This window comes from Carassius auratus, unplaced genomic scaffold (genome assembly GCF_003368295.1).
Source record: "Carassius auratus strain Wakin unplaced genomic scaffold, ASM336829v1 scaf_tig00008323, whole genome shotgun sequence".
NCBI lineage: Eukaryota > Metazoa > Chordata > Actinopteri > Cypriniformes > Cyprinidae > Carassius > Carassius auratus.
In genome coordinates, this window is record NW_020523931.1 from 70,881 (window position 1) to 95,829 (window position 24,949).

Genomic DNA, 24,949 nt, shown 5'->3' on the forward strand with positions numbered 1-24,949 from the left:
TTATAAAATGGAACTATTTACCTAGAAAATTAATTTGTATAGTTTATAAATTTTGTGTGTTAATGTCTAGGTGAATACTGATATTTATGCTTTTTGTAGATTAAATCAAATGCTGGGTTTTGTTCCATGAACATGCAATATGTACATTTGATATTGCTGTTAATTGAACTAAACAAAGCATTTAATAGAAAGGGCTGCAAATTTATTCATAGAGTTTGTAAAAAAAAAAAAATAATAATAATAATAATAAAAAATTGACTTGCAGCCAATGGGAAATCTGACTCCTCCCACTCCTGTATGACCATAGTCATGGAGTTGAAAAAAACTATTTAAGATCCTCTGCAAAGAGAAAATGCTGCTACATTTTCTACAGAGCATTAAAATAACGTTTAGCATTTGTTTATTGATCAGAAAAGCATAGTTTTAAAAATGGTTGATGCTTTCTGTGGCACATGGAAACTGGTCAGCAGTGAGAACTTTGATGAGTATATGAAAGCTCTAGGTAAGTTGTATCATAATATTATCGATAATTATAATTATTAATGCAGTTCATTATTTCTGATTATTTTAATTTTCCACTTATTATTATTGTAATTACAGACACATCTCAAGTGTATTTAAACACTGGTTTTATTGAACAAAACAAGATTTAAGTGCATGTGATTTTTTCTAAGGGATTGGGTTTGCAACAAGACAAGTTGGAAATGTGACTAAGCCGACCCTCATCATCTCGAAAGAGGGAGACAAAGTGGTCCAAAAAACACAGAGTACTTTCAAGAACACCGAGATCTCATTCAAACTGGGCGAGGAGTTTGACGAGACCACCGTAGATGACCGACACTGTAAAGTAGGTTTAGAAGAAAAATATGTTTCATAGTCAAATCCACTGGGAACAATGCATATTAACAGAGCAGATGTGTTCTGTCTGAAGCTTTCTGTCTGAGATGAATGCACAGTGATGTGTTCTTTTTACCAGTCGACTGTGGTGCTAGATGGAGACCAGCTTGTTCATGTGCAGAAGTGGGATGGAAAAGAGACCTCCTTTGTCCGGGAGATCAAGGACGGGAAGATGGTGATGGTAAGGCTCTTTGTACAGTTTGTTTTAAAGACAATATACTCAACAGCAGCAGGCTATTTAATTAACTGTTGATTTCAATTGTATTATAGAAACTCACCTTTGGGGACGTGGTGGCTGTGCGTACCTATGAAAAAGCATAAGTTTGGGGAGTATTATGAGGATTTGTCCTTCTCCGTCACCAGTAACATATACCATGTGCTCTGATGCTTTACGGAATGAAAAAAAAAAAAAGAAAAAAAAAAAGGAGAAAGAAACCGTTGCACTTAATTCCTCCAAATATAGCCCATTAAAGCATTTACTACAAATATTTTTGATCCATTTTTTTTTAAATACGTTTAAGTCTGTACGATTCATTTGTAATAAAGAACCAGACAAAAATAATGTCTTGTGTGTTCATTTATTAGATTAATGTAGCCTACATGAATTAACAAAGTAAAGTAGCTACTAAATATCAGGTTCAGGCAAAGTTGTCGCAATTTATTAATTTAAATTTCTGCTATTGCATATTATATATATATATATATATATATATATATATATATATATATATATATATATATATATATATATATATATATATATATATATATATATATATATATATATATATATATATATATATCTTAAATAGGCTTTTGATCGTTTTGATTTTGATGTCCAATCAGTGCGCGTCAGCAGAAGGTTGCGCAAAATAAAGCGTCACGTGACGTGATGGCAGCTTTTTCCTGTTTTGGTTTACAGTGTAAATTTAAACTTAACACAAATGCGGTTTAATAAAACGGACACTCGCAGCAATGGCTTTGCTCGTTCTGTTATTGTCTGATCAGTTTTCTATCCTGCAGGTTTACGTTGCGCCAGTTAATGAAGTCTTCAAACACCTGCAGAGTTTTTCAGAGTCTTTTCGGCTGTTACAGGTTCTTCATGTCTCCTGAAGTTTGCTCTGTCGCTTCTACACTTTTCTTGCGTGTCCGTTTGCTGGTCTTTTTTTCTTTTTCTTTTTAGTTGCTTTAACAGATGCCTTGTAATTTATCCTACTGTACAGTTGTTTTATTTAACCTGGTTTGCAGTAATGAGACTTTGACATTTTTATTTGTTTAAAAAAAACTATGGAATATTAATCTCTTAACATCAACGAGCATATTGATAGATTGTAAAATACAGTCAATCCAAAAATTATCCAGACACCAGGTATAATATTGATATATTTTTACTAGTGGTTGCAGGCCACTATAGTTTATGTAAGCGAGGATAGCAAAATAAAGTAAACTGTTACATATTATACCCCAAAGATTCTCCATACAGTGGACTACAAGTTACATTTCAAAAACTTTGGGACTAAAAATTATTCAGACACTTTGACCTGACCATGTTTTGTTTAAGTGTTGTCTGACATTATCAATATTAATTTGTTCTGACACAGTTACCGTAACTCTGATTTCTTGTCTTATTTTATTAACATTTTCTAAACTATAGCGAATAAACTGTGATGTGTGAAGTTACAATGAGGATGATTTCGCTGCATCATCTGATATATTATTAGGGGAAATCATCTCGTATATATGTTTATCTCAGACCTGCACTTGGATCCAGCCTACCATGTCACAGAAGACCACACCAAAGTCTTTCTTGGATCCACAGCTCTAAAAAATATATATATTTAATGTAAAGGTCAATAAAGTGTCCTTAATATACTGTAAAATCTAACACCCTAACAGTCTAAAATTACTTGTAATCAGGTAAATTTTCTCAAATTGAATGAAGTTTAATAACAAAAATAACCCTATTACTTAATTTACATTAAGAAGAGCAGATAGTCATGTAATAAATGTTCAACTGCGCCATAGATTTAGTGAAATTAGATTTTCTGTGCTCAAGAAAAAAAAAAAAAAAAAAAAAAAAAGGGTTATTTTCACAACTTCACAACTTTTTTTTTTTCACAACTTAATGAGCAGGTATTACACACACACACACACACACACACACACACACATATATATATATATATATATATATATATATATATATATATATATATATATATATTAGTTAACAGTAAAAAAATATAAAAATTAACAGTATATATATATATATATATATATATATATATATATATATATATATATATATATATATATATATATATATATATATATATATATATATATATATATATATATATATATATATATATATATACAATATATATATATATTAACTAACAGTCAAATAATATAAATTGTTTATTTTAAAATATTTTTTTGAGCAGTTGTAAACAATTTCTGGTGACATGTTTCAAATGTCCACTTTGAATAATGATTTTTCCGGTCCGTGCAAAAAAATAAAAAAATGAAAAAAAAAAATAGATAAAAATAAAATTAAATATCTGCATGGCTCCCGAGTGCAACAAAATATTTGATATATCAGTTTTTAAGGGGTGTAATTTACATATTTGTGAAATGATTTGAACATATGCATTTTAAATTCCAGCTAAATTCTGGCAAATCTCAGACCTGCACTTGGATCCAACCTATCATGCCACAAAAGACCACACCAAAGTCTGTTTTTCCTCCAAGGGCATTCCTGCAATGAACCCAGGTGTGTTTGGTGATTTCCTGTGTGACCTTACTGCAGAGAAAGCCCTGAACACCTCCCAAAAGAAGAACTGTCTACTGATGTGGTGATCAATGTTATTGCAAATGTGACTCTCACCACACATCAGTTCTTCCCACAGCAGCCAGTTTATCTGGCCCTGGGCAACCACGACTACTGGCCACAGGTATTTCAAACCCAAGGGCAACAAGAGTTCTTAGCTGGGAATTCAAACCAAGACAACAGTTCTGGGGTCAAATAAAGGGCAGATTGTTTAGGTTCAGGTTGTTTAAATGGAATATTTGCATACTGTTGTATGCACTGGAAGTTACTTACTACTTATTTTTTAAAACGCAAGTATTTTATATTAATATTTTGTTTTATAAATAGTATATTTCTATTTTATAAACGTATATTTTATAAAAAAAAATATATAAATGCACAAAACAATTATTTAATGAAAATATTTCAAACGTAAGTGGCTCAATTTATTTGATCAAAAATGCCATAAAAATGTAAAATTTGAAAGCATTTAAAATTATAAATATAAAATCTTTTTATGATTATATATTTTTTACATTTTATATACATTTAAATATAATACTGGTATATATATATATATATATATATATATATATATATATATATATATATATATATAATTAATAATAATAAAAATCAAAATTAATTAAATTAATTTTTTTTTATTTTATGCTGTGCTGTATTTACATGTGTTTTTATTTATTTATTATTATTATTTTAATCTCATTATAATACATTAATTAAATACATTTTAGGATCAGTTGCCGACATCTACTATTGCAATTTACGATGCTTAACCAAACTCTGGTCTCTGTGGTTGAATCCAGAAGCTGTAGCTAATTTAAATTATTTTTATTTTGAGATAAAAATAATTTAATACTGCTGCTTGGTATGGTTTTAGCCTTGCTAAAATACTTTGTTTCAAACAACAGTATGATGCAGCAGATTTAAATTTATATAAAATCTTATATAAATTTGAATACAAAGCCTGTCAAATAAATGTGTATATGCATTTTTTCCACAATGTGGTGCACACACAGGTGGACTTGAGCTAATGAGCTAATGATCTTTCTACATCACTTGTTGGTGTGAAGGTGGATTTTACTCTCTTGTGATCAAACTTGGCCTCCGTCTGGTGAGTCTCAAAACAAACCTGTACAACAGTCCAAATCTGCTGGGCAGTTCCAGTGGCTGCAGGAAACACTTGAGCTGTCAAGACCAAAAATGGAGATGGTGAGTATATTTCTGTCTGATTTATCAAGGCATTTTAATTTTAGAAAGAACCCGCTGTACTGATCATAAGGGGCCATTTCATTACAAGACTGTAAATTAACAGTTGCATAATGGTATGTCCTTGTGAGTGACAGCAGTGGTGTGTGAGTGTCTGCTGACCAATTTCATCTGTTCTTCTGAGGCCTATGTAATTGCTCACGTCCCCATCGGTGAACTACCCTATGCTATAAATACAACAGCCGTACAGGAAAACTACAATGATCAACTGGTCAAAATATTTCGGAACTAAAGTGACGTCATTCAGGGTCAGTTTTACGGTCACACAATTTGTTGCACCAATTTTATTTTTATTAAAAAAAACAAACATTTTTATTAAAAAAAACAAACATTATGTGTGTGTGTGTGTGTGTGTGTGTGTGTGTGTGTGTGTGTGTGTGTGTGTGTGTGTGTGTAAGGTCATTACTTCACAGCCACTATGTTTCTTGCTAGAGCAGTTCCTGTTTCTGAATGATTAATGGTAGTGTCAGTTCTAATTACATGGTGTGTTTTAATCAAGGTGCCAACTCAAAGTGTGGCTGTTCTATTGCATCCCTTTTAATAATCACTCTGTCTCTTTTTTTCCTCCAAAGGATATTTGGCAGTTCCTTTTAAATCTCACAGAAGCAAACCTGGAACAAAGGTCAAAGTAGAAGCTGGAATACAGTTTGACTGAGGCTTTTGATATTGATGACATTCAGCCTCACAGTTTGCATGAACTTGCTCTTAGGTTCGAGCAGCCAGTCTTTAAAAAGTATTTTAACAATTGTATGGTGAGCTACAACTTAAACCTCACATGTGAGGGTTTATGCAAAACGATTCAGGTGTGTGCGAAGGCAGATAGAAAGAGTTAGCTGAAAGTTACTAGATCTTAACTTAACTGTCTAAAAAGATGATTTGAAACTTTTCTGGTAAAAAAAGAAAAAAGAAACATGGATTTTTAAAGAATACTACTACTACTACTTATAATAATAATACATGTCTCACTTCACCCCAAAACCAAAAAGAGAAAAAAGCTATTTGAAACGATAATTTATATAAAGAAATTTAAGCCAATTTAAGACCATTAAGATTATTATTATTATTGTAAGATTACATTCATTGTGACATCATATCCATTTAAGCATAAACATTTACCCTATAAATTCTCATTATTACAATAAAACAATTTGTTTTATTACTTTTTTATAGTATTACAATAAAACCTGAAATTGTGAAAACTGATACTGATTTTAAGGAACTTTAAAAACTTTATTATTATAATTTTAAATGATTGTAATGCATTTTATACTTGATTCAATCTGTAGTTGCTCAAATGCATAATTTTCTATAGACCCTTTGTTTGTATAAAATTGTACCTGTGACTAAATTTGCAATCTGCAGCTAAATATGAACAAGAAAAAGTTTTGGTGCCTTTTTCTGTCCTTTTAAACCTAGAAGCATCAACAAAAAAGTTTTGCTTTAAATATGAAAGTGAAAGTGAAAGTGAAGTGACATTCAGCCAAGTATGGTGACCCATACTCAGAATTTGTGCTCTGCATTTAACCCATCCGAAATGCACACACACAGAGCAGTGAACACACACACACACACACTGTGAGCACACACCCGGAGCAGTGGGCAGCCATTTATGCTGCGGCGCCCGGGGAGCAGTTGGGGGTTCGGTGCCTTGCTCAAGGGCACCTAAGTCGTGGTATTGAAGGTGGAGAGAGCTGTTCATGCACTACCCCCACCCACAATTCCGTCCGGCCCGAGACTAGAACCCACAACCCTTCGATTGGGAGTCCAACCCTCTAACCATTAGGCCACGACTTCCCCAGCCTCCGGGGATGTTGAAAGCTTGTTATTTCTACCTGATATAACTTGTCATTCTTTAAGATATCACACTAGTTATAAGCATGGTCACCTGTTAACCTAAAAAAAACACACAAAAAAAAACGCATGAAAACCAGTCTTAATCTCCATCCCTGTTCCCCATTCAGAGGCCCCATACACATTCAGACCCCTCACTGCTCTCTGCCTCCGCTGAGGGTCTTATGAAATGTTGTCTAGTTCTTTTGTCTTGACCCCCTCTTCATGTGGTCATTGGCATTCAAGTGCTTCACTGCCTTTGATGACCAACAATGCTTTGTGAAAAGAATTGAGGAGCCAGAAATTTGACAAAGAGATAAAGGGGCACCGTGGTAACTCTGGCTGGTTGTTTTAACGACTGGCTGAGGTGCTTTAATCAGCATTCATCAGTGCTCTGCCAACTGTGTTCTTCAGAGTTCCCAATAGAGACTCATATGTAACAGGGATGGGTCAATATTTGCCCTGCCACACTGGCGGCACTGAAGGAGGGATGGCTTTCTTTAAGCATGGGCCACACAAGGCTGTGCCGAGGTGGGCCGGAGTTTGGCAGCCACATAAATCTCAGAGAGCTTTGGCTCCCTTCTTGGACTGGTGAACGAAAGACATTGTGCTGGTTTGATTTTATTTAAAAAATATTATGGTAATGTGACAGCGGACAGCCTCTGTTTAAAATGCTAGCTTCAGTTCAGTCCAGTATTTTGTTTTGTTTTGTTTTGTTTTGAAATGCTGTCTGAAATGCTGTGTTCAGTTATGTCCACTATTTCAATTCATTTTAATGCGTTTGACAGCCTGGAGATTATTTTAAATGCTGGGTTCAGTTCTGTTCACTTATTTGTTTTAGTTTAGTTTAGTTTAGTTTAGTTTAGTTTAGTTTAGTTTAGTTTAGATTAGATTAGATTAGATTAGATTAGATTAGATTAGATTAGATTAGATTAGATTAGATTAGATTAGATTAGATTAGATTAGTTGTGGGGCTGATGCATAGCCAGGGGTTATCTCAAATTCTGGGTCATTTTATTTTATTTTATTTTATTTCAAGACATTTTGTAGTATGACCCTTATTTTCCTTTATAATCTAGCAAAAATAGCGGTTTTGTGAATTGCTCCAGAATGCATTGTTTTCTACAAATCTCCTTTTAATGGGAAATGTCCTTTGCTGTAAACATGAAACCCAAGGGCCTAATCATAACAGATTACTCACCGTTCGATTAGCTAGTTATTGCTGTCACATATATTCAGCTCGGCTGGCAGTCCTGCGTCTAATTTATATGTTAAAGAGCTGTAACAGGGAAGGTCAATGCTAGAGACGGCATAGGTCAGCCCGACGCTGGTTACAGGGCCTCATTATTGCTTTGATGGGCCTTCTTGACCTACTGCACTATTTAAGCTGTGGATTACTGTGGTGATTGTGTAACCATGGCAGCCCCCAGGGAATTGGAATTCATGGAATATGCTGGTTAATTTTATGAGTTGAGGCAGGGATTACATACCAGTTGATTTAATTCAGTACAGAAATTATTACAAAGATCCTGACCCTTTTTTTCATGTAGCTTAGTCCAAAGTCAAATGTGTTTTCTTCATTTTATTTAGATATTTAAGTTTCAGAATTTTTAAGAAAGCAGTATTTATTTACATGCTAGTTCTGACGCTGCAGTGATGATACATTTTTATACAGTAGACCAACCAGGAAGTTCACATCACCCTGGTTCCCATTTTTCCATTGACTTTTGCCTTTTTGCAGAAAACCAGCTCTTGTGACCAACAACAGATTATAATTCTAACGCAGTTTGTTTACATTTACACAACGTTCATAAATTCTGAAGCTTAAAAACAATAACCAGAAGTAAAAAGCTAACCGTAGGCTATAATTTAACTTTGCCACAGACATCTTTATAAAAAAAAAAAATATATATATATATATATATATATATATATATATATTACAAATTTAAAATAAAAACATTTTCCCTTAAAGTTTGAGTTAGAATAGTTTGCAAGAGTTTGTTAATGAACAAAATGATTAAGTTAATGTCCCTGACAACCCTGTAGTCCAATTTAGCCACTTGTTATTGCAAAAAGCAAATAAAGACATAAAAAAGAAGAATAAAAATGGGTTTCTAATGGTGTGTTTTGTAACATATAGTTAAACAAATATCTTGAGCTTGTGTTAACTGCACACCTTATTTCAGGCTTTCAGCAAAAAAAAAAAAAAAAAAAAAAAACATTCAGAAAACTCACAATGTAACCAGAAGAGCTAAAATGATAACAGGTTTTAGCCTATGAAAATATGTCATCTGTAGCACTCTGTTTACATTTATACAATGTGCTCAAAAGTTTTTGACTACATCTCAGTTTGCATACTTACGCTATGTTCTGAAATTGCTCAAACAGTCTATCACTGCACTAAACACCACTGTCAAGGGTTTGGTTCCCAGCGAATGCATGAACTGATAAAAATGTATACATTGCAATTACTTAGCCTATAATTACATTTGAGTGTAAGGTAAGCAATTCAAATAAATTACATAATTATAATGTTTTGTTGTTTTTTGTCTTGCATAATGTTATCAGGGACCACAGATGTTAATTAGCTTTACAGCTAACTCTGGTACAGGGCTTGAACTGTGCACGGTCCCTGTCAAATAAACTAATAAAATAAATAAAACTATGGATATTGTAGAATATAGATCATACTTGAATTGGGACACAGCACGAATGTGAAATCAACATAGCAATGGGAAGAAAGTGATTCACTGCATTCCTGCAAGTGACCAGTGTGTTCCCAGAATCTCCCATGTAACATTTTACACCTCCTCTTTTGTACCAAAATATACTGAGTTTCAAGTTTGGAATATTTGTCAAATCTGAAGTTATGATCTCAGTATTTTCTTTCCAGCAAAAGTTCTCCTATGAGTGATTTACAAATGCTACAAATTGAAGTCCTTCACTAACACTTTGCACTTAGTTTTACACTTCCTTTCTTATCAAACCAACTATTATGCATGCAGTCCACACTGTAATATAATGTGAAGTTTCTGTATTTAAAATATGTTTCTGTCAGGTAGGACTCGGGGCACAGAGGTAAAGGTGAATGCTTTTATTATGCTCTTGATTGGTTCAGTGATCAGCAACAGGTGTGGGTGCTTAACCGGGCAGGATCCTGACAGTTTCTTACTGACTGTTTTGCTTGTGCAAACTGCAGTAGTGGATCATTGCAGATAGGAATGTGAAGACTCTTGGCAACCTACATTTACAGAACATTTCATTAAACATATAATGTGAAATTCTGATTGCAGATTACAGTTGGGTTCTATACTATGTTGATTTTATCACCCACTAGTAAATTCTGTAAAAAGGTGCTTCATTCATACTATATGTTAAAGAACACAAGGACCGATGGCTTGTGTTAATACATGAAGACTACAGCAAGACTTTCACAAGAGGAAGAGCTCAAGGGAACTAGCTGAGTCTCTGTCCTGTTTAATCTCACGGTGCTGTTAAAATCAGATCATCTAACGCTAAACCTTTCTTTGCAGAGGAAAAATTTAGCTTTTCATTCTAGCAACACACAAATCACAAATTATACCAGTACTTTTGCCACTGAGTTCAATAAATAAAGTAAATGATGACAAAGGTTTTGATTTTGTCCAAACTGTAAATTGTGGCATGAAAATGTGACTTTCTGTGTGTGCACACTCAGCATTTAATGTCGTGAGCCACTTCCTCTCTCTCCTCTTTAGAAGTGAGCTCTTTTGTCAGGCACAATGCAGAAGTTTGCATTCAGAGTCACATTGAAATGGCTGTTAAAACCACAAATATGAGTCCGGGGGAAAAGCTACTTTCTGTTTGAATACTGAGGAACAGTGAATGCACTGTAACTTCTGTTTGTGGAATGCATTGTCTTGCTAACTTTTTTATTGTGCTTAGAAAGGCTAAGTAGGAACAGTACCTGGTCTGTTCAATGATAGCCACAGTCTCATGGCTTTTGAACTTAAGAATGCATTGCTTGTTGGATCAGGATTGACCGGCACCTGTGTGTTATATCTTCATGCTATGTTTTAATTATGTTTAGACATTGACTGGTGAGAATTTGACATTTGGCACTACATGAATGTATATAATTGTTTGTGCCATTAATAATATAAATTTATTATAGAAGCCTGTTTTCACAACAGAATGTTATTGTGACTTTTTATCTCACAATTGTATCTCATAGTTCTGAGAGGAAACAAGTAAGAATTGGGAGATATAAACTTGTTTATGTAAGACAGTTCTGAAGTTACAGCTCACAATTCTGTTCTCTCTCTCTCTCTCTCTCTCTCTCTCGATTCTAAGAAAAAAGTCTGAATAGTGAGAAATAAATCCTGACTTTTGTTCTCGCAAAGTTGTCTTTTTGTCTTAAAATTGTGATTTTCTATCTTGGAGTTCTGAATTTATATCTTGTGTGTGTGTTTATATATACATATACACACGTGTATTTCACTTTTACAGAGTGTTATAAATATAACATAAAATCAATATGAAATTGTAAAAAAAGTTACAAAGTTTTTAGTTTTTAGTTTTAGGTGTTTGCTAGTGTGTTGCAAAGGTTTTATTTATTTACTGTGAGTAGTTGTTAGCTCTGGGCTGTGTGGCACTGCTAATATGAAAGACATTGAGCAGGCAAAATGAGTAATTTTGGGGGAAAGCCTAATGATTGTGTAATTCCCTTCCAAAATGAGGCTGGGTGGAAGAGGGAGGGGAGCACAGCCAACCGCTGCTTTCCTTTAGTATCATGCCTGAGTGGAATTTTGTCTTTATTGACCCATATAAAGGCAGCAGTAGGGTTTCAAACTTTATTGAATCATAAGGTGCTTGTTCTCATGTCTTTGAGAGATGATGACAGGCTGGCATCTCTGCTGAAAATGGCCTTTCCCTTTGGGCGTGACATCAGTGTCAGCTGATGCCCATGGAAGACTCACCCTGATTTTATGCTTGTGATTGCAGAAAGGAATTCTGGCAAATAATGAAACACTAAAGTCTTCATTGGACCTTCAGAGATGCTGCCTAGACAACAAAATACAATACAATGTGCAACAATGCAAAGCTGAGCAAAAAGGAATCTGTCTGACTCAGAATGTGGCTTGTAAGGAATGCTGAAAAGAGAAAAGTCTGCATAAGTCATGCAGTTTGAATGTACTTCGAATATAAAACAGTACTTAATAGATATTAAATGTATTTAAAATATTAATATGTTGTATCTCAGTGTTTGCTTGAACAATGTTGTTGTGATTTTGCATGATAAACAATTTTAATGTTGTGTTGGTCACCACATCCAATATAAAATCTTGGTTATGGAGCAAAACCAAATGATATGATATTTCTGCATTTCTATGGCTCTGTGGCATTTAAAGAATACGGAAACTTCTAGATAAATTGCTTTGTCGAAGTCTCAGATGTCTCAAATCATCAATTTAACTGTCCACACAACCAGACAAGAGCATGACCTCTCTGATCATACCAGAGCACAATGCTGTTGGCTTATTCCACATGGTCAGATCTGCGTTGAGCCATCATTTTCTCCAGAGGTGATCTAGAGTTGAAGGTTACACTGATATGAAGTAGCAGTTTAGCTCATTACACTCTCCTCTTTTATTACTGTCTCACCCTTGAAATTGTTTTCTCTTCCAGAGACTGCAGTCAATTTTGTTAGCAAGTCACAAATAATCTTCCAGTATATACCTTGTTTATGACTTCAAACTAAAGCCATTGTCTTGTTAAAGTATGCAGAGGTTCATTGTGATTTTATAGTGTTTTATTGTTTAATAATCTGTTACAGTCTATAGGAACATCAGCTGACACACAGAGCTCATATAAAGTCAAAGTATAGAGCATGCACCTATTTGTTGCACACAATTATGTTGATCCACAGTTGTAGCACAATACTGCCATCATCTGGTCAAGCAGACGATAATCATGCAAGTTATTAAACAGCAAGTCAGTTTGTTACCATGTACTGTACAGTATGGAGCAAAAATTTAGTTGAGAATGTTTATGCATTTTAACTAATTAAAATAGAATTGAATTCAAAACTGCTTCAAAAGTAAAATCTTTATTTTCTTGCCATTTTTTCTTACACGTGTATGTATGTTAAATTAGTTTGATTTCAATTTTGTTAAAAGTTTTAGGTGGAAACTTTAAAAAAGCCTCTTTTTCCCCCTCTCCCTGCACTGTATTTGTAATTTTTGGTATTACATTTTAAATTGTACAATAAAGATGTTGATGATGATGATTATTATATTTTTTTCTATATTTATCAATAACATTTATTATTATTATTATTATTATTATTATTATAACATTATATTTTATTAATATTTAATTTCATTATTATTACAGATTGTATAAAATACATTGTATTTTTCTGTAACATTGCTTCTTTTTATTTTAACATTTTCCACGTCAGAGTTACACTTAAATTACCAGAATTGAGTCAAGCATCAATACTGTATGTAGCCAGTAAATCCAAGCATATAATAAGTAGATAATTATTTTATATTGAATGCCACACAAAGACTAAAGCCACGCTGGGGAAATGAGCTCCACAAATGCATGCAATAATTAAACATGACATCATTTGTCAACATATAATAGGCGTTTTGGATACGAACCAGGTTTTTACAGTCTATTTATCACAAGTGTATAATTGAACTCTTCTCACCATACAAAGCCTCTGTATGTCTGCCCAGATGTCACCATTAGGAAGAACAGCTCATGCCACTGCAAAGAGGCAGATGACCATCTGGAGTGTCATTTATTACGGGTTATGCCAGGACTGTTATGCATTGCCCCCTAGAAATATCATTATACACAAACTCTGAAACAAATAAAACAAGTGCAGTTTAAGTCATTTCAGTCTGGATGAACAATAGCAAAATAGTTCAGGGATAGTTGAGCTGCTCCCACTGAGTTTACGCATCTGCTAAATCATAATTCATATAAGTCAACCCATAATAAATGTTTATCAACTTATTTAAAAGAGGATTCCAAGTAGTATGGGAGTAAAGTGTTGTAGAGTTTAATCATTGTGACTTTGACGGACTGAGGACATCTTCTGAATGATAAGCTCTTGGACATTGCCTTGATATGTAACATTTGTAGCATTAGTGGTTTTCTTTTGTTTGTGGTTTTCTCTTGTTTATATTACAGAGATTTTATATTTGAAACTTTATAGCATGGCTTAATTTGTCTGACTCACTACATACTAAAAATATTTGTGTTGAAACCTTCTGGATGATTCTGTGCTCTTTAATTTTTAAATACCATTTCCCAGTAGTTCTTGAAACTTTTTGATGATTGTATGCATTTTAATTTTGAATGCTTTCATTAGATCAATAATTCTGTAAAATTTAAGATTTTCACTGATTCCAAATAAATCCTGATTTATTTATTTATTATATTGCTTGTAAAATATATGTAATATTTATTCATTCTTAACTGATTTTTTTTAACCCATTTTATTAATTGAAAGCAGCAAAAAAAAACAAAAAATAAAAATTATATATATAAATATATATATATATATATTTACATTTACATTTACATTTAATCATTTAGCAGACGCTTTTATCCAAAGCGACTTACAAATGAGAACAATAGAAGTAGTCAGGTCAACAGGAGAACAACAACAGTATACAAGTGCCATGACAAGTCTCAGTTAGTCTAGTATAGAACGCATAGCCAGGATTTTTTTTTTTTTTTTTTAATTAAATGAACAAAGACAAGAAAATGAAAAGTACTGGTGTTAGTAGGTTAAGTGCAGGCGAAAAAGATGAGTCTTCAGACGTTTCTTGAAAATTAGTAAAGACTCAGCTGTACGAATTGGGATTGGGAGGTCATTCCACCAGCTGGGCACAGTCCAGGAAAAGGTCCGTGAGAGTGATTTTGAATTTCTTTGGGATGGCACCACAAGGCGTTGTTCACTTGCAGAGCGCAAACTTCTGGAGGGCACATAGGATTTAACCAGTGAGTTTAGGTAAGTTGGTGCCGTGCCAGTGGTCGTCTTGTAGGCAAGCATCAGTACCTTGAATTTGATGCGAGCGGCTACTGGTAGCCAGTGTAACCTGATGAGGAGAGGAGTAACATGAGCTTTTTTTGGCTCATTGAAGACAACCCTCGCTGCTGCATTCTGGATCATTTGCAGAGGCTTGACAGTACATGTAGGAAGGCCCGCCAGGAGAGCATTACAATAGTCCAGTCTGGAGAGAACAAGAGCTTGGACAAGAAGTTGGGTTGCTTGCTCTGACAGGAAGGGTCTAATCTTCCTAATGTTGTATAAGGCAAACCTGCAGGACCGGGTCGTTGTAGCAATGTGGTCAGTGAAGCTTAATTGATGATCCATCACAACACCTAGGTTTCTGGCTGTCCTCGAAGGAGTTATGGTGGACGGGCCCAGCTGTATAGAGAAGTTGTGATGAATCAATGGGTTAGCTGGAATCACCAGGAGTTCAGTCTTTGTAAGGTTAAGCTGAAGGTGATGGTCATTCATCCAGCTAGAAATGTCACTCAGACAGGCTGAAATGCGAGCAGCTACCGTCGGGTCATCTGGCTGGAATGAGAAGTAGAGTTGGGTGTCATCAGCATAGCAGTGATAAGAAAAGCCATGCTTCTGAATGACAGATCCTAAAGATGTCATGTAGATGGAGAAGAGAAGTGGTCCAAGTACTGAGCCTTGAGGAACCCCAGTAGCAAGGTGGTGTGATTTTGAAACATCACCCCTCCAAGACACACTGAAGGATCTGTCAGAGAGGTAGGACTTAACCCACAGGAGAGCAGTTCCAGAGATGCCCATCTTTCTGAGGGTGGACAAGAGAATCTGGTGATTAACAGTGTCAAAAGCAGCAGACAGGTCCAGCAAGATGAGTACCGAGGATTTTGAAGCTGCTCTTGCTAGTCGCAGGGCTTCAGTAACCGAGAGCAGAGCAGTCTCAGTTGAGTGGCCACTTTTGAAGCCAGATTGGTTGCTGTCCAGGAGGTTGTTCTGTCCAAGGAACATAGAAAGCTGGTTGAACACAGCTCGCTCAAGTGTCTTTGCAATGAATGGAAGAAGGGATACCGGTCTGTAGTTTTCAAGAAGCGCTGGATTTAGAGATGGTTTCTTGAGCAGTGGGCTTACCCGAGCCTGCTTGAATGCTAAGGGAAATGTTCCAGAGTGAAGAGAGGAGTTGATAATGTGAGTAAGTGAAGGTATGACTGAAGAAGAGATCGCTTGAAGGAGGTGAGTGGGGATTGGATCAAGTGGACAAGTAGTAGGATGATTGGACAGGAGAATTTTGGAGACGTCCATCTCTGAGAGTGGGGAGAAGGAGGATAAAGTGTGTGCATCCGTCATTGTGACGTTGTCCTCGGTCTGCGGTGTGGAGAATTGGTCACTGATGGATCTTGTCTTATTTGTGAAGAAAGCTGCAAAGTCGTCCGCTGTAAGAGTCGATGGAGGAGGCGGAGGCGGCGGATTAAGAAGAGAAGAGAAAGTCTTGAATAGTGTCCGAGCATCACTGCAGCTGTTAATTTTGTTGTGGTAGTAGGATGTTTTAGCTGTGAAGACATTTGCAGAGAAGGAAGAGAGGAGAGATTGATACACACTGAGGTCCGTAGAGTTTTTTGATTTCTGCCATTTCCTCTCTGCAGCCCTTAGTTTAGAGCGATGTTCACGGAGAACCTCAGACAGCCAGGGGGCAGATGGGGCAGTGCGTGCTGGTCTAGACAACAGTGGGCAAAAGTTGTCCAAGCAAGATGTTAAAGTGGAGCAAAGAGTGTCCGTAGCACTGTTCGTGTCCAGAGCAGAAAACTGAGAGAATGGTGGAAGAGAGGATGAAACCACAGCAGATAGGCGAGATGGAGAGAGTGAGCGTAGGTTCCGTCAGCAGCCTGGGGTTTATCTAGGTGGATGTTGAAGTCACCAAGCAGTACCAGAGGAGTACCATCTTCAGGAAAGTTTGATAGCAGCACATCCAACTCCTCCAAGAAGTTTCCCAGTTGACCTGGGGGACGATAAATGACCACAAAGTGGATTTTAACAGGGTGGGTTACAGTAATGGCATGTGATTCAAATGAACCAGTACCTGTAGGTGATGGCTGAAGATCAAATTTCCATTCTTTGGATATAAGGAGACCCGTACCTCCACCCCTCCCAGTGGTGCGAGGAGTGTGGGAACAAGTGAAATTAGTGGAGAGGGCTGGAGGGGTGGCAGTATCTTCAGGTTTGATCCAAGTCTCTGTATATATATATATATATATATATATATATATATATATATATATATATATATATATATATATATATATATATAGACACAGCTATGTATGAAGCAGGGATTTATGACTTTAAAATAGAAATGAAAATGATTTTACATTTAAAGTAATTAAAACTAGAATTGGAATTAACATTGTTTATGATACTCTGGATTAAATTAGTTTAAACAAATTGGTTTATACAAGATCAGTCTTTTAAGCATGTGAAATACTAATTTTTTCTTTCTTTTTTATTTTTACTCATTCATGAAAATACATTTATATTTATTAATATTTATTCATCATTAACTGTAAATTTTACCCAGCTCCATTATATTAATTGAAGGATACCAAAACCTTGCTGTCCAGTTACAATGGTGCTGAAAGCACAGTTTGACATGGTTGGGGTTTGATCCCTTTGATGGTTTTTTTTTTTTTTTTTTTTTTTTTTGCTTAATCACCTGTTAGTTTTAGAGCATTATTTGCATTCTGTGTTCTTTGAGATAAACAATGCATAATCCTAAAACCTAATTCTTTATTCTTTCAAGCTATTTGAAACATTGTATTGTCTTTTTTAAAATAGTGACAAAACCCCTTATCTACTTCAGGAACACCATCAAGCCAGTCTGAAGAATGGCAAAATGGCCACAGACCCATTTTAAGTGACAGCTGCTCTTCTGTGACAAAAGTCATTTCAAATGCAAGCAGGTCCATTCATTTGATTTCCTCCACATCTTCCAGAGTGTAATTATCATCCCTCCATCTAGCATCCCTAGGGGGCCCTTCCCCCTCCAGGCTCAGCTATGACCGGCCCAATGCCCCTCCCTTTGCCTGAACATGTGACATTATCCTGTCCCGCCTGCCTGTCCTCACCCATCAGCTCCTTGCCCGTTGTATGACTTTTGTAATCTCCATACAATGTCTAATCAGTCACCATTGACTCCCATTTCAGCCTTATAATAGAAAGTAAAATCACAAAACCAATTTGGACTAGTACACCAACAACAACATTAATGATGATAATAATTTAATAGTTTAAAAATTTAATATTAACAAAATAATTATCATCATCATCATCATCATCATCATCATCATCATCATCATCATCATCATCATCATAATTCAATAGTTTAAAAAATATTATTTATAAAATAAAAAATAAACATGTTAATTATTATTATTATTATTATTATTATTATTAAATATTTAATAATGATGATAATAACAATGATAATAGTAATCAATGTTTATTAATATTATTATAGTTGTTATTGTTGTTTATTTATTTATGTGTATACTTGTCTCCCAAATTTTAATGTTTAGCATGTTTTAATGTTTTTAATTGTGTCTCAGAGCATAAAAATAAGATTATGGGGGTAAAATAGTTAAAATAGTCACTGTAACCGTCTCAGTAGAAATTAATAAATCAGAAGGGATGTAGACTTGTTGTATATAATGTTGTAAAGGTAAGATATCAGGAACTATGCATTAGCTTAAATGAAAAGTAATGGTGTCCAGAGGTGCAGGCCTCGAAAAGACTTACATTCATATTTTAAGGATAACTAATCAGAATCCGTAAAAAAAAAAAAAAAAAAAAAAAAAAAACAGCCTTGCTACTGAGGTTTTCATTATGAAATCATAGCCACATGGACAGAATCAGTTCACTCAGAATAGAAAGAGACTGCATCATCACAGATGGTGCTTGAGGGCTTTGACTAGTACCTGCCTGAGTGTGTGTGCAAGCTTTTGTTTGACCACATTTGTGTGTGTGCATTTCATTTTAAAATGTTTGTATTCATGCGTTTTAGACCGACTGAGTGCTTTGCTGGCTTGAACTAGTGGATGGTCACGGACAGCCTAAAGGCTTGGCTTCTGTTTCTGAGTGTGTGTGTTTTTGCTTTTTCTCCAGATGGTAAATATGATCTGTTTCACGGCTTTGGCTGTATACAGTAGCTAGTTTAACTTGTGCAATTCTGCTTGAGACTGCATTTGTTTATTTTATGGCAGAATGCATTACAACAAACACCTACTGCATCTAATCTGAATACAAAGCCCCACCTTGTGTAGGAGGCCCAGCCTTCATGCTCCGCAAGCAATTACCCTTAGGCTCAAGGCCCTTCCTCCACAAACATTATAAGAATCATTCAGGTAAGAAAATGCAGTAGGTCTATTGACAAATTTGTAAACATTAATGTTACTGCAAAATGTATATAATAAAATAATTTAATGAAAATATGAATGGCAATGACAATATGTACTAATATAATAAGTGCTAATATGTGCAAATGTTACCTTAAAGGGCTATTTCAATCCACTCTGATCCATATACTTTCTCTATTGATGTAATCTAATGTAGTCAGGTTGATTACATTTCATTGAAATAAAACATTTAATTACCACATGAAACATACTTTTAGCTTGCCTGACAGTTTGATCTTGTCAAACGTGCACAAACTGATAGTCACCACCATAAACTACTACTAAACATTGTAGAAACATAATTTTCTGTAAAGTTGCTTTGTAATGATTCGTATTGTAAAAAGCGCTATACAAATAAACTTGAATTTAATTGAATTGAATAAAGTCGTTTTAATTTATAGTAATAAATAATAATAATAAGAGGCAATTACAATTTTTATGACTGCATTATTCTGAAATGTATTATATATATATATATATATATATATATATATATATATATATATATATATATATATATACTTATACTTATATATATATACTTATTATACTTATATAATGTATAATACTATATTATTATTATTATTATTATTATTATAGTTTAGGGACGCTATATTTAAAAAATATATTTTAGATAAATGAAACAGGATAATACATGTAATAATGTAGGCTAAATATTCATTATATTAAATGACAGCTGCAACTAACAATAATAAAATAATAATAATAATAATAATAATAATAATTATTATTATTATTATTTATTACTATTAGTAGTAGTATTAGTAAAAGTCTGTTTTATTTTGTACAGACAATGTTTTTACAGAAAAAATAATAAAAAATTAAATAAAATGTGTGAAAATTTGAATAATTCTGGCAAATGGCAAAACCTGGCCAAAGCTTTATTTAGAGAGTCTCGGGGGGATACAGAGAGAACTCTCTCCCCTCCTCCGCCATGTGATGACGGACAGACTGTATTACCGGAGCGATGCTTGAAGTCACTCTCATCAGCAACAAAGCGAAGCGACAGCAGCAGCAGCACTGACGTAAACTATCCACCACATCACCGGAACATACGGACCAGGACCGACACCATATCGTCTCCTCCGAAGGACATATGGAAACGGAGCGCTGAGAGAGACGTGATGATGCTCGGACTCCGATTCACGGCAACATTTCAAATGCGCGTTAAATGGAGACTCATGACAAGAGATGCTGCAGGGTGCCGCATTGCCTGGCCGCTTGATGATGGTAGGATAGAGCAGCGCTTTTAACCGTGATGCTCGTTCTTAGATGCTTTCGGGGTGGGATTTGTAGTCGATTGAATGCCTCAGATTTGATCATACGCAAACTAAGACGATTTCAGCTTGCTTAAGCCATACATGCATACACATATACACTCGATTACCACGACCAGATGAATGTGAATTTACGTTGCAGAACAAGCATTAATAAACCCACAATACAGGTGAAATCAGAAGGAGTATATGAGGTGAACTAACAGTGTCGTAGCTTACACTCAGGACCATCTCTGAAGTCAGGTTTTTATTTGCAAGCGCTGCAGTGATAGGGCTCTTTATGATTGATATTTTCATCATCAGTTAGGAAATATATATTGATAGTATATAGAGTCAGTCTTGGTCCAGTGTAAGGACAATGACTCATTTACAGGCAGGCCTCTCTCCAGAAACCCTGGAGAAAGCCAAGGTGGAGTTAAAGGAGAACCCCGACACATTACATCAGGACATACAGGAGGTGAGGGACATGATCATTACCCGTCCAGACATTGGCTTTCTCAGGACAGATGATGCTTTTATCCTGCGCTTTCTTAGAGCTCGGAAATTTAACCATTTCGAGGCCTTCCGCCTCCTGGCCCAGTACTTTGAGTACCGGCAACAGAACCTTGATATGTTCAAGAACCTCAAGGCCACCGATCCGGGGATCAAGCAGGCTCTGAAGGATGGATTTCCTGGGGTTCTGTCCAATTTGGATAGATATGGGAGGAAGATTCTGGTTCTGTTCGCGGCGAACTGGGATCAGAGCAGGTAGGGTGCTATTGGATTTTGGCTAATTGTGGGTAATGAAGCGCACTGTCAGAGCCGTCTTTTCAGCACAAGTCTTCTGTCATTCACTAGAGCATGATGTTGAGCCATTATGAGATGTAAAGTGTTACCTTGTATTTAATCTTAACATTACAGCGTCCATGTTACACATATTGGATGTTACTATTTCTGTATAGGTCATATAGACATTTTATTTATAGACATACAGAGATTTTATTAAACATTTATACAACCTTCTACAGAAAATTTGATCTTACCTTCCAAAGGATGGTGACCATCAGTTGAGAGATCTTTAAGAGACATTTGATGGTGTGATCATCCAAGCCTGACCCCTGATGACCTTTGACCTGGCCCAATATTTTATATGATGGTCCTTTATATCATTGTGTTTTTATTTACAGTATGACAACATAAATTCAACATGGATGCACCAAGTGACTGTGGAATCTCATTTTTTTAATTAACTGATAAATCTCTCAAAATGTGTAATCTCATTAATAAAAAAAATATGACCTTGACATACATTTTAAGGGTCTCTGGTCTCTTGTCACATGTCAAAATGGCTACCGTCATGTAAAACATGCTGACTTTGATTTGGCAAATAAGAGGTATTTATGCATTTCTTAATCTATTGAATAACTGATCTGAACAACAACAAAAAAAAGTATACCCATATATAGCTTTCAGTAATGTTTCATCTTAAATTTATAAATTAAATTAAATTTATGCATTTAGCAGATGCTTTTATCCAAAGCGACTTACAATGCATTCAGGCTATAATTTTTTTACCTATCGTGTTCCCGGGGAATCAAACATTTTCAGCAAATTACATTTTTTGGATGAGCTACTTTTTTTTTTTAAATATCTTTGAATTTATTGGACTAAAAGCTCTACTATAATTTTGTTCTTGCAGGTATTTTGTATTTAATTCTATAATGCTAAACATTCATACATTTTAAGTGTCCAAACACTTTTGGGGGTAATTGGCAATACATAAATATATGCATTTATTTGTTTGGGCACTTTGCATTACTATTACTATGCATCATTTAAGATTACATTTAAATTGTATATTTTCATGCTTTTCTTCAAATGTAATTTGTTTTAATGTTGTGAGAAATCCGCTAACTGTTGGTGTTTAGTCTCACCTCTATAGACTGGAGAATAGATAGTGCTGGAGTCCATATCAAACAGCCTTTGAATTCATGCCAGTTGCGCCATTGCCTAGGGATAACAGGGCTCTTGGCATCCTCTCATAGGAACAATGTGTGATGAGCACTACGGTCAAGCCGTGCCTTATTTGCTACATTTATTGCAGCATTATGGGGAATGTAAATCCCTGAAGAGGTTTAAATATATACAGTATATAAATAAATATAAATAAATACAATATAAATACTATATACAGTACAGACCAAAAGTTTGGACACACTTTCTGATTCAAAGAGTTTTCTTTATTTTCATGACTATGAAAATCATAGATTCACACTGAAGGTATCAAAACTATGAATTAACACATGTGGAATTATATATGGAATTATATACATAACAAAAAAGTGTGAAACAACTGAAAATATGTCATATTGTAGGTTCTTCAAAGTAGCCACCTTTTGCTTTGATTACTGCTTTGCACACTCTTGGCGTTCTCTTGATGAGCTTCAAGAGGCAGTCACCTGAAATGGTCTTCCAACAGTCTTGAAGGAGTTCCCCGAGAGATGCTTAGCACTTGTTGGCCCTTTTGTCTTCTGTCTGCGGTCCAGCTCACCCCTAAACCATCTCGAATGGGTTCAGGTCTGGTTACTGTGGAGGCCAGGTCATCACTCTCCTTCTTGGTCAAATAGCCCTTGATGCCTTCAGTGTGACTCTACAATTTTCATAGTCATGAAAATAAAGAAAACTCTTTGAATGAGAAGGTGTGTCCAAACTTTTGGTCTGTACTATATATATATATATATATATATATATATATATATATATATATATATATATATATATATATAGTGTGTGTGTGTGTGTGTGTGTGTGTGTGTGTGTGTGTGTGTGTGTGCAAACTTAAAAATGCAAGTCATGCAAAGACATTTAGCTTTTAGTTTGTTTGCAAATCTTCCTAAAGGCTTGTGTTTATTTGTAGGTACACTTTTGTGGATATTCTGCGAGCTATTTTACTTTCCCTGGAGGCAATGATAGAAGACCCCGAGCTACAAGTAAATGGATTTGTCTTGATCATTGACTGGAGTAACTTCACTTTCAAGCAAGCTTCCAAGTTAACCCCAAGCATGCTGAGATTGGCAATTGAGGGCCTACAGGTAACACAATTGTCTGTTTTTAATCTTATGTTTTAAAAAAATCAACGTGGATATAACAATGCATTCTTTCAATTTGTACCTTCATGCATATGTTTTTGGAAGCAATCCAACATCAAATATGTAATGTTCATAAAGTGTGCTTCAGGCGTGAATAATAAGAATTGCATAGGGAAATTCTGGATGTGTGAGGCAGAACAGGTGCTTGTAGAGGAATCCCCCTCCCCTCAAACATTTGCCATTCTCTTTGTGAGTAAAACGAACAGGTGCTGACCCATTGATCCAACGCAAGGGAACACAATCTGCAACATACAAAACAACAACAACAAAAAAAGGCCAATGCATTGGAAAATGTGATTAGTGTGTGTCTATAGTATAGTTTGGAGTTATTCAAGTTGTTTTTTTATATATATATTTTTAAGCATCTTTTCTGAGATCCATTCATTTTAATAAAGTAAAAAATGTTTGTGCTAGAAAATGGTCACTGCATTTAACAAAAGCTAATCTGTGCACAGACGTTGTCCCTTTCCAGAAGCAGCCTCTTGAAAGCTCTCACTTAGATGTTGCTGCTTTGAGGAGGGTTTTGGTCTGATATGACATGTAGGCAGTGCAGATTGAGGCATGTTAACTGAATATAAATGCGGGTCCATGATGATCCCATTCCATATTCCAGTGCCTCTTCAGACAGATTAGCTGGTCGCCGCCATTAGCATCTTGCATCCACAATGTGCTGTTCACAGTGAGTGGGACATCGCTTTTGTAACTGTTTGAAAGGAAAACAATAGCGTAGATTGAGGGAAAACAGCCAAAGCTAATTAGCTGCAGTTCAAAAGAGTCCTCAGAAGCTAACTTGTCAGCAGAAGTCACGATTTACTTATTTAAATATTTACAGGAATTCAGGTTTTTTGTTTTTACTGGTTTGATCATATTGCATGCATAGAAAATTACAAAGAGCGACTTCTAGGATGAATGCATGCATTTACAGATATACACCATTGTTCAAAAGTTAGGAGATAGCATGGTTATCTTTTAAAGAAAAAAAAAATTTCATTAAGGATTTCAAAGGTTAAAACAATTGAAAAGTTATTTTGAACTTTCTATTACTTTTTTTTTTTTTAGCAAGAAAAAAACAAAAACACATCGTGCCTTCCACAAAAATATTAAGCTGCACTGTTTTCAAGACTGTTAATAATAAGAAACTTTTTTTAATTAGAATATTAGAATGATTTTTGAATGATCTTGTGACACTGAAGACTGGAGTAGTGGCTGCTAAAAATTCAACTTAG

At 34.9% G+C, this 24,949-nt stretch overlaps 2 protein-coding genes and 1 pseudogene across 2 annotated transcripts; all 3 read left to right on the plus strand.

The window, feature by feature from the left end:
* Window positions 1-345: 345 nt before the first annotated feature.
* Window positions 346-1,383, plus strand: LOC113071852 (fatty acid-binding protein, brain). Its single transcript, XM_026245155.1, has 4 exons — window positions 346-502; window positions 675-847; window positions 977-1,078; window positions 1,168-1,383. Exons 1-4 carry the CDS (start codon window positions 430-432, stop codon window positions 1,216-1,218), a joined length of 399 nt encoding a protein of 132 aa, XP_026100940.1. The 5' UTR covers window positions 346-429; the 3' UTR covers window positions 1,219-1,383.
* Window positions 1,384-1,839: 456 nt separating this feature from the next.
* LOC113071853 (acid sphingomyelinase-like phosphodiesterase 3a) lies at window positions 1,840-11,065 on the plus strand (annotated as a pseudogene).
* Window positions 11,066-20,232: 9,167 nt separating this feature from the next.
* LOC113071847 (clavesin-2-like) lies at window positions 20,233-23,896 on the plus strand. The gene is made up of 2 exons (XM_026245150.1): window positions 20,233-21,342; window positions 23,492-23,896. The coding sequence occupies exons 1-2, from the start codon at window positions 20,954-20,956 to the stop codon at window positions 23,700-23,702; spliced, it is 600 nt and encodes a 199-aa protein (XP_026100935.1). The 5' UTR covers window positions 20,233-20,953; the 3' UTR covers window positions 23,703-23,896.
* Window positions 23,897-24,949: the final 1,053 nt, after the last annotated feature.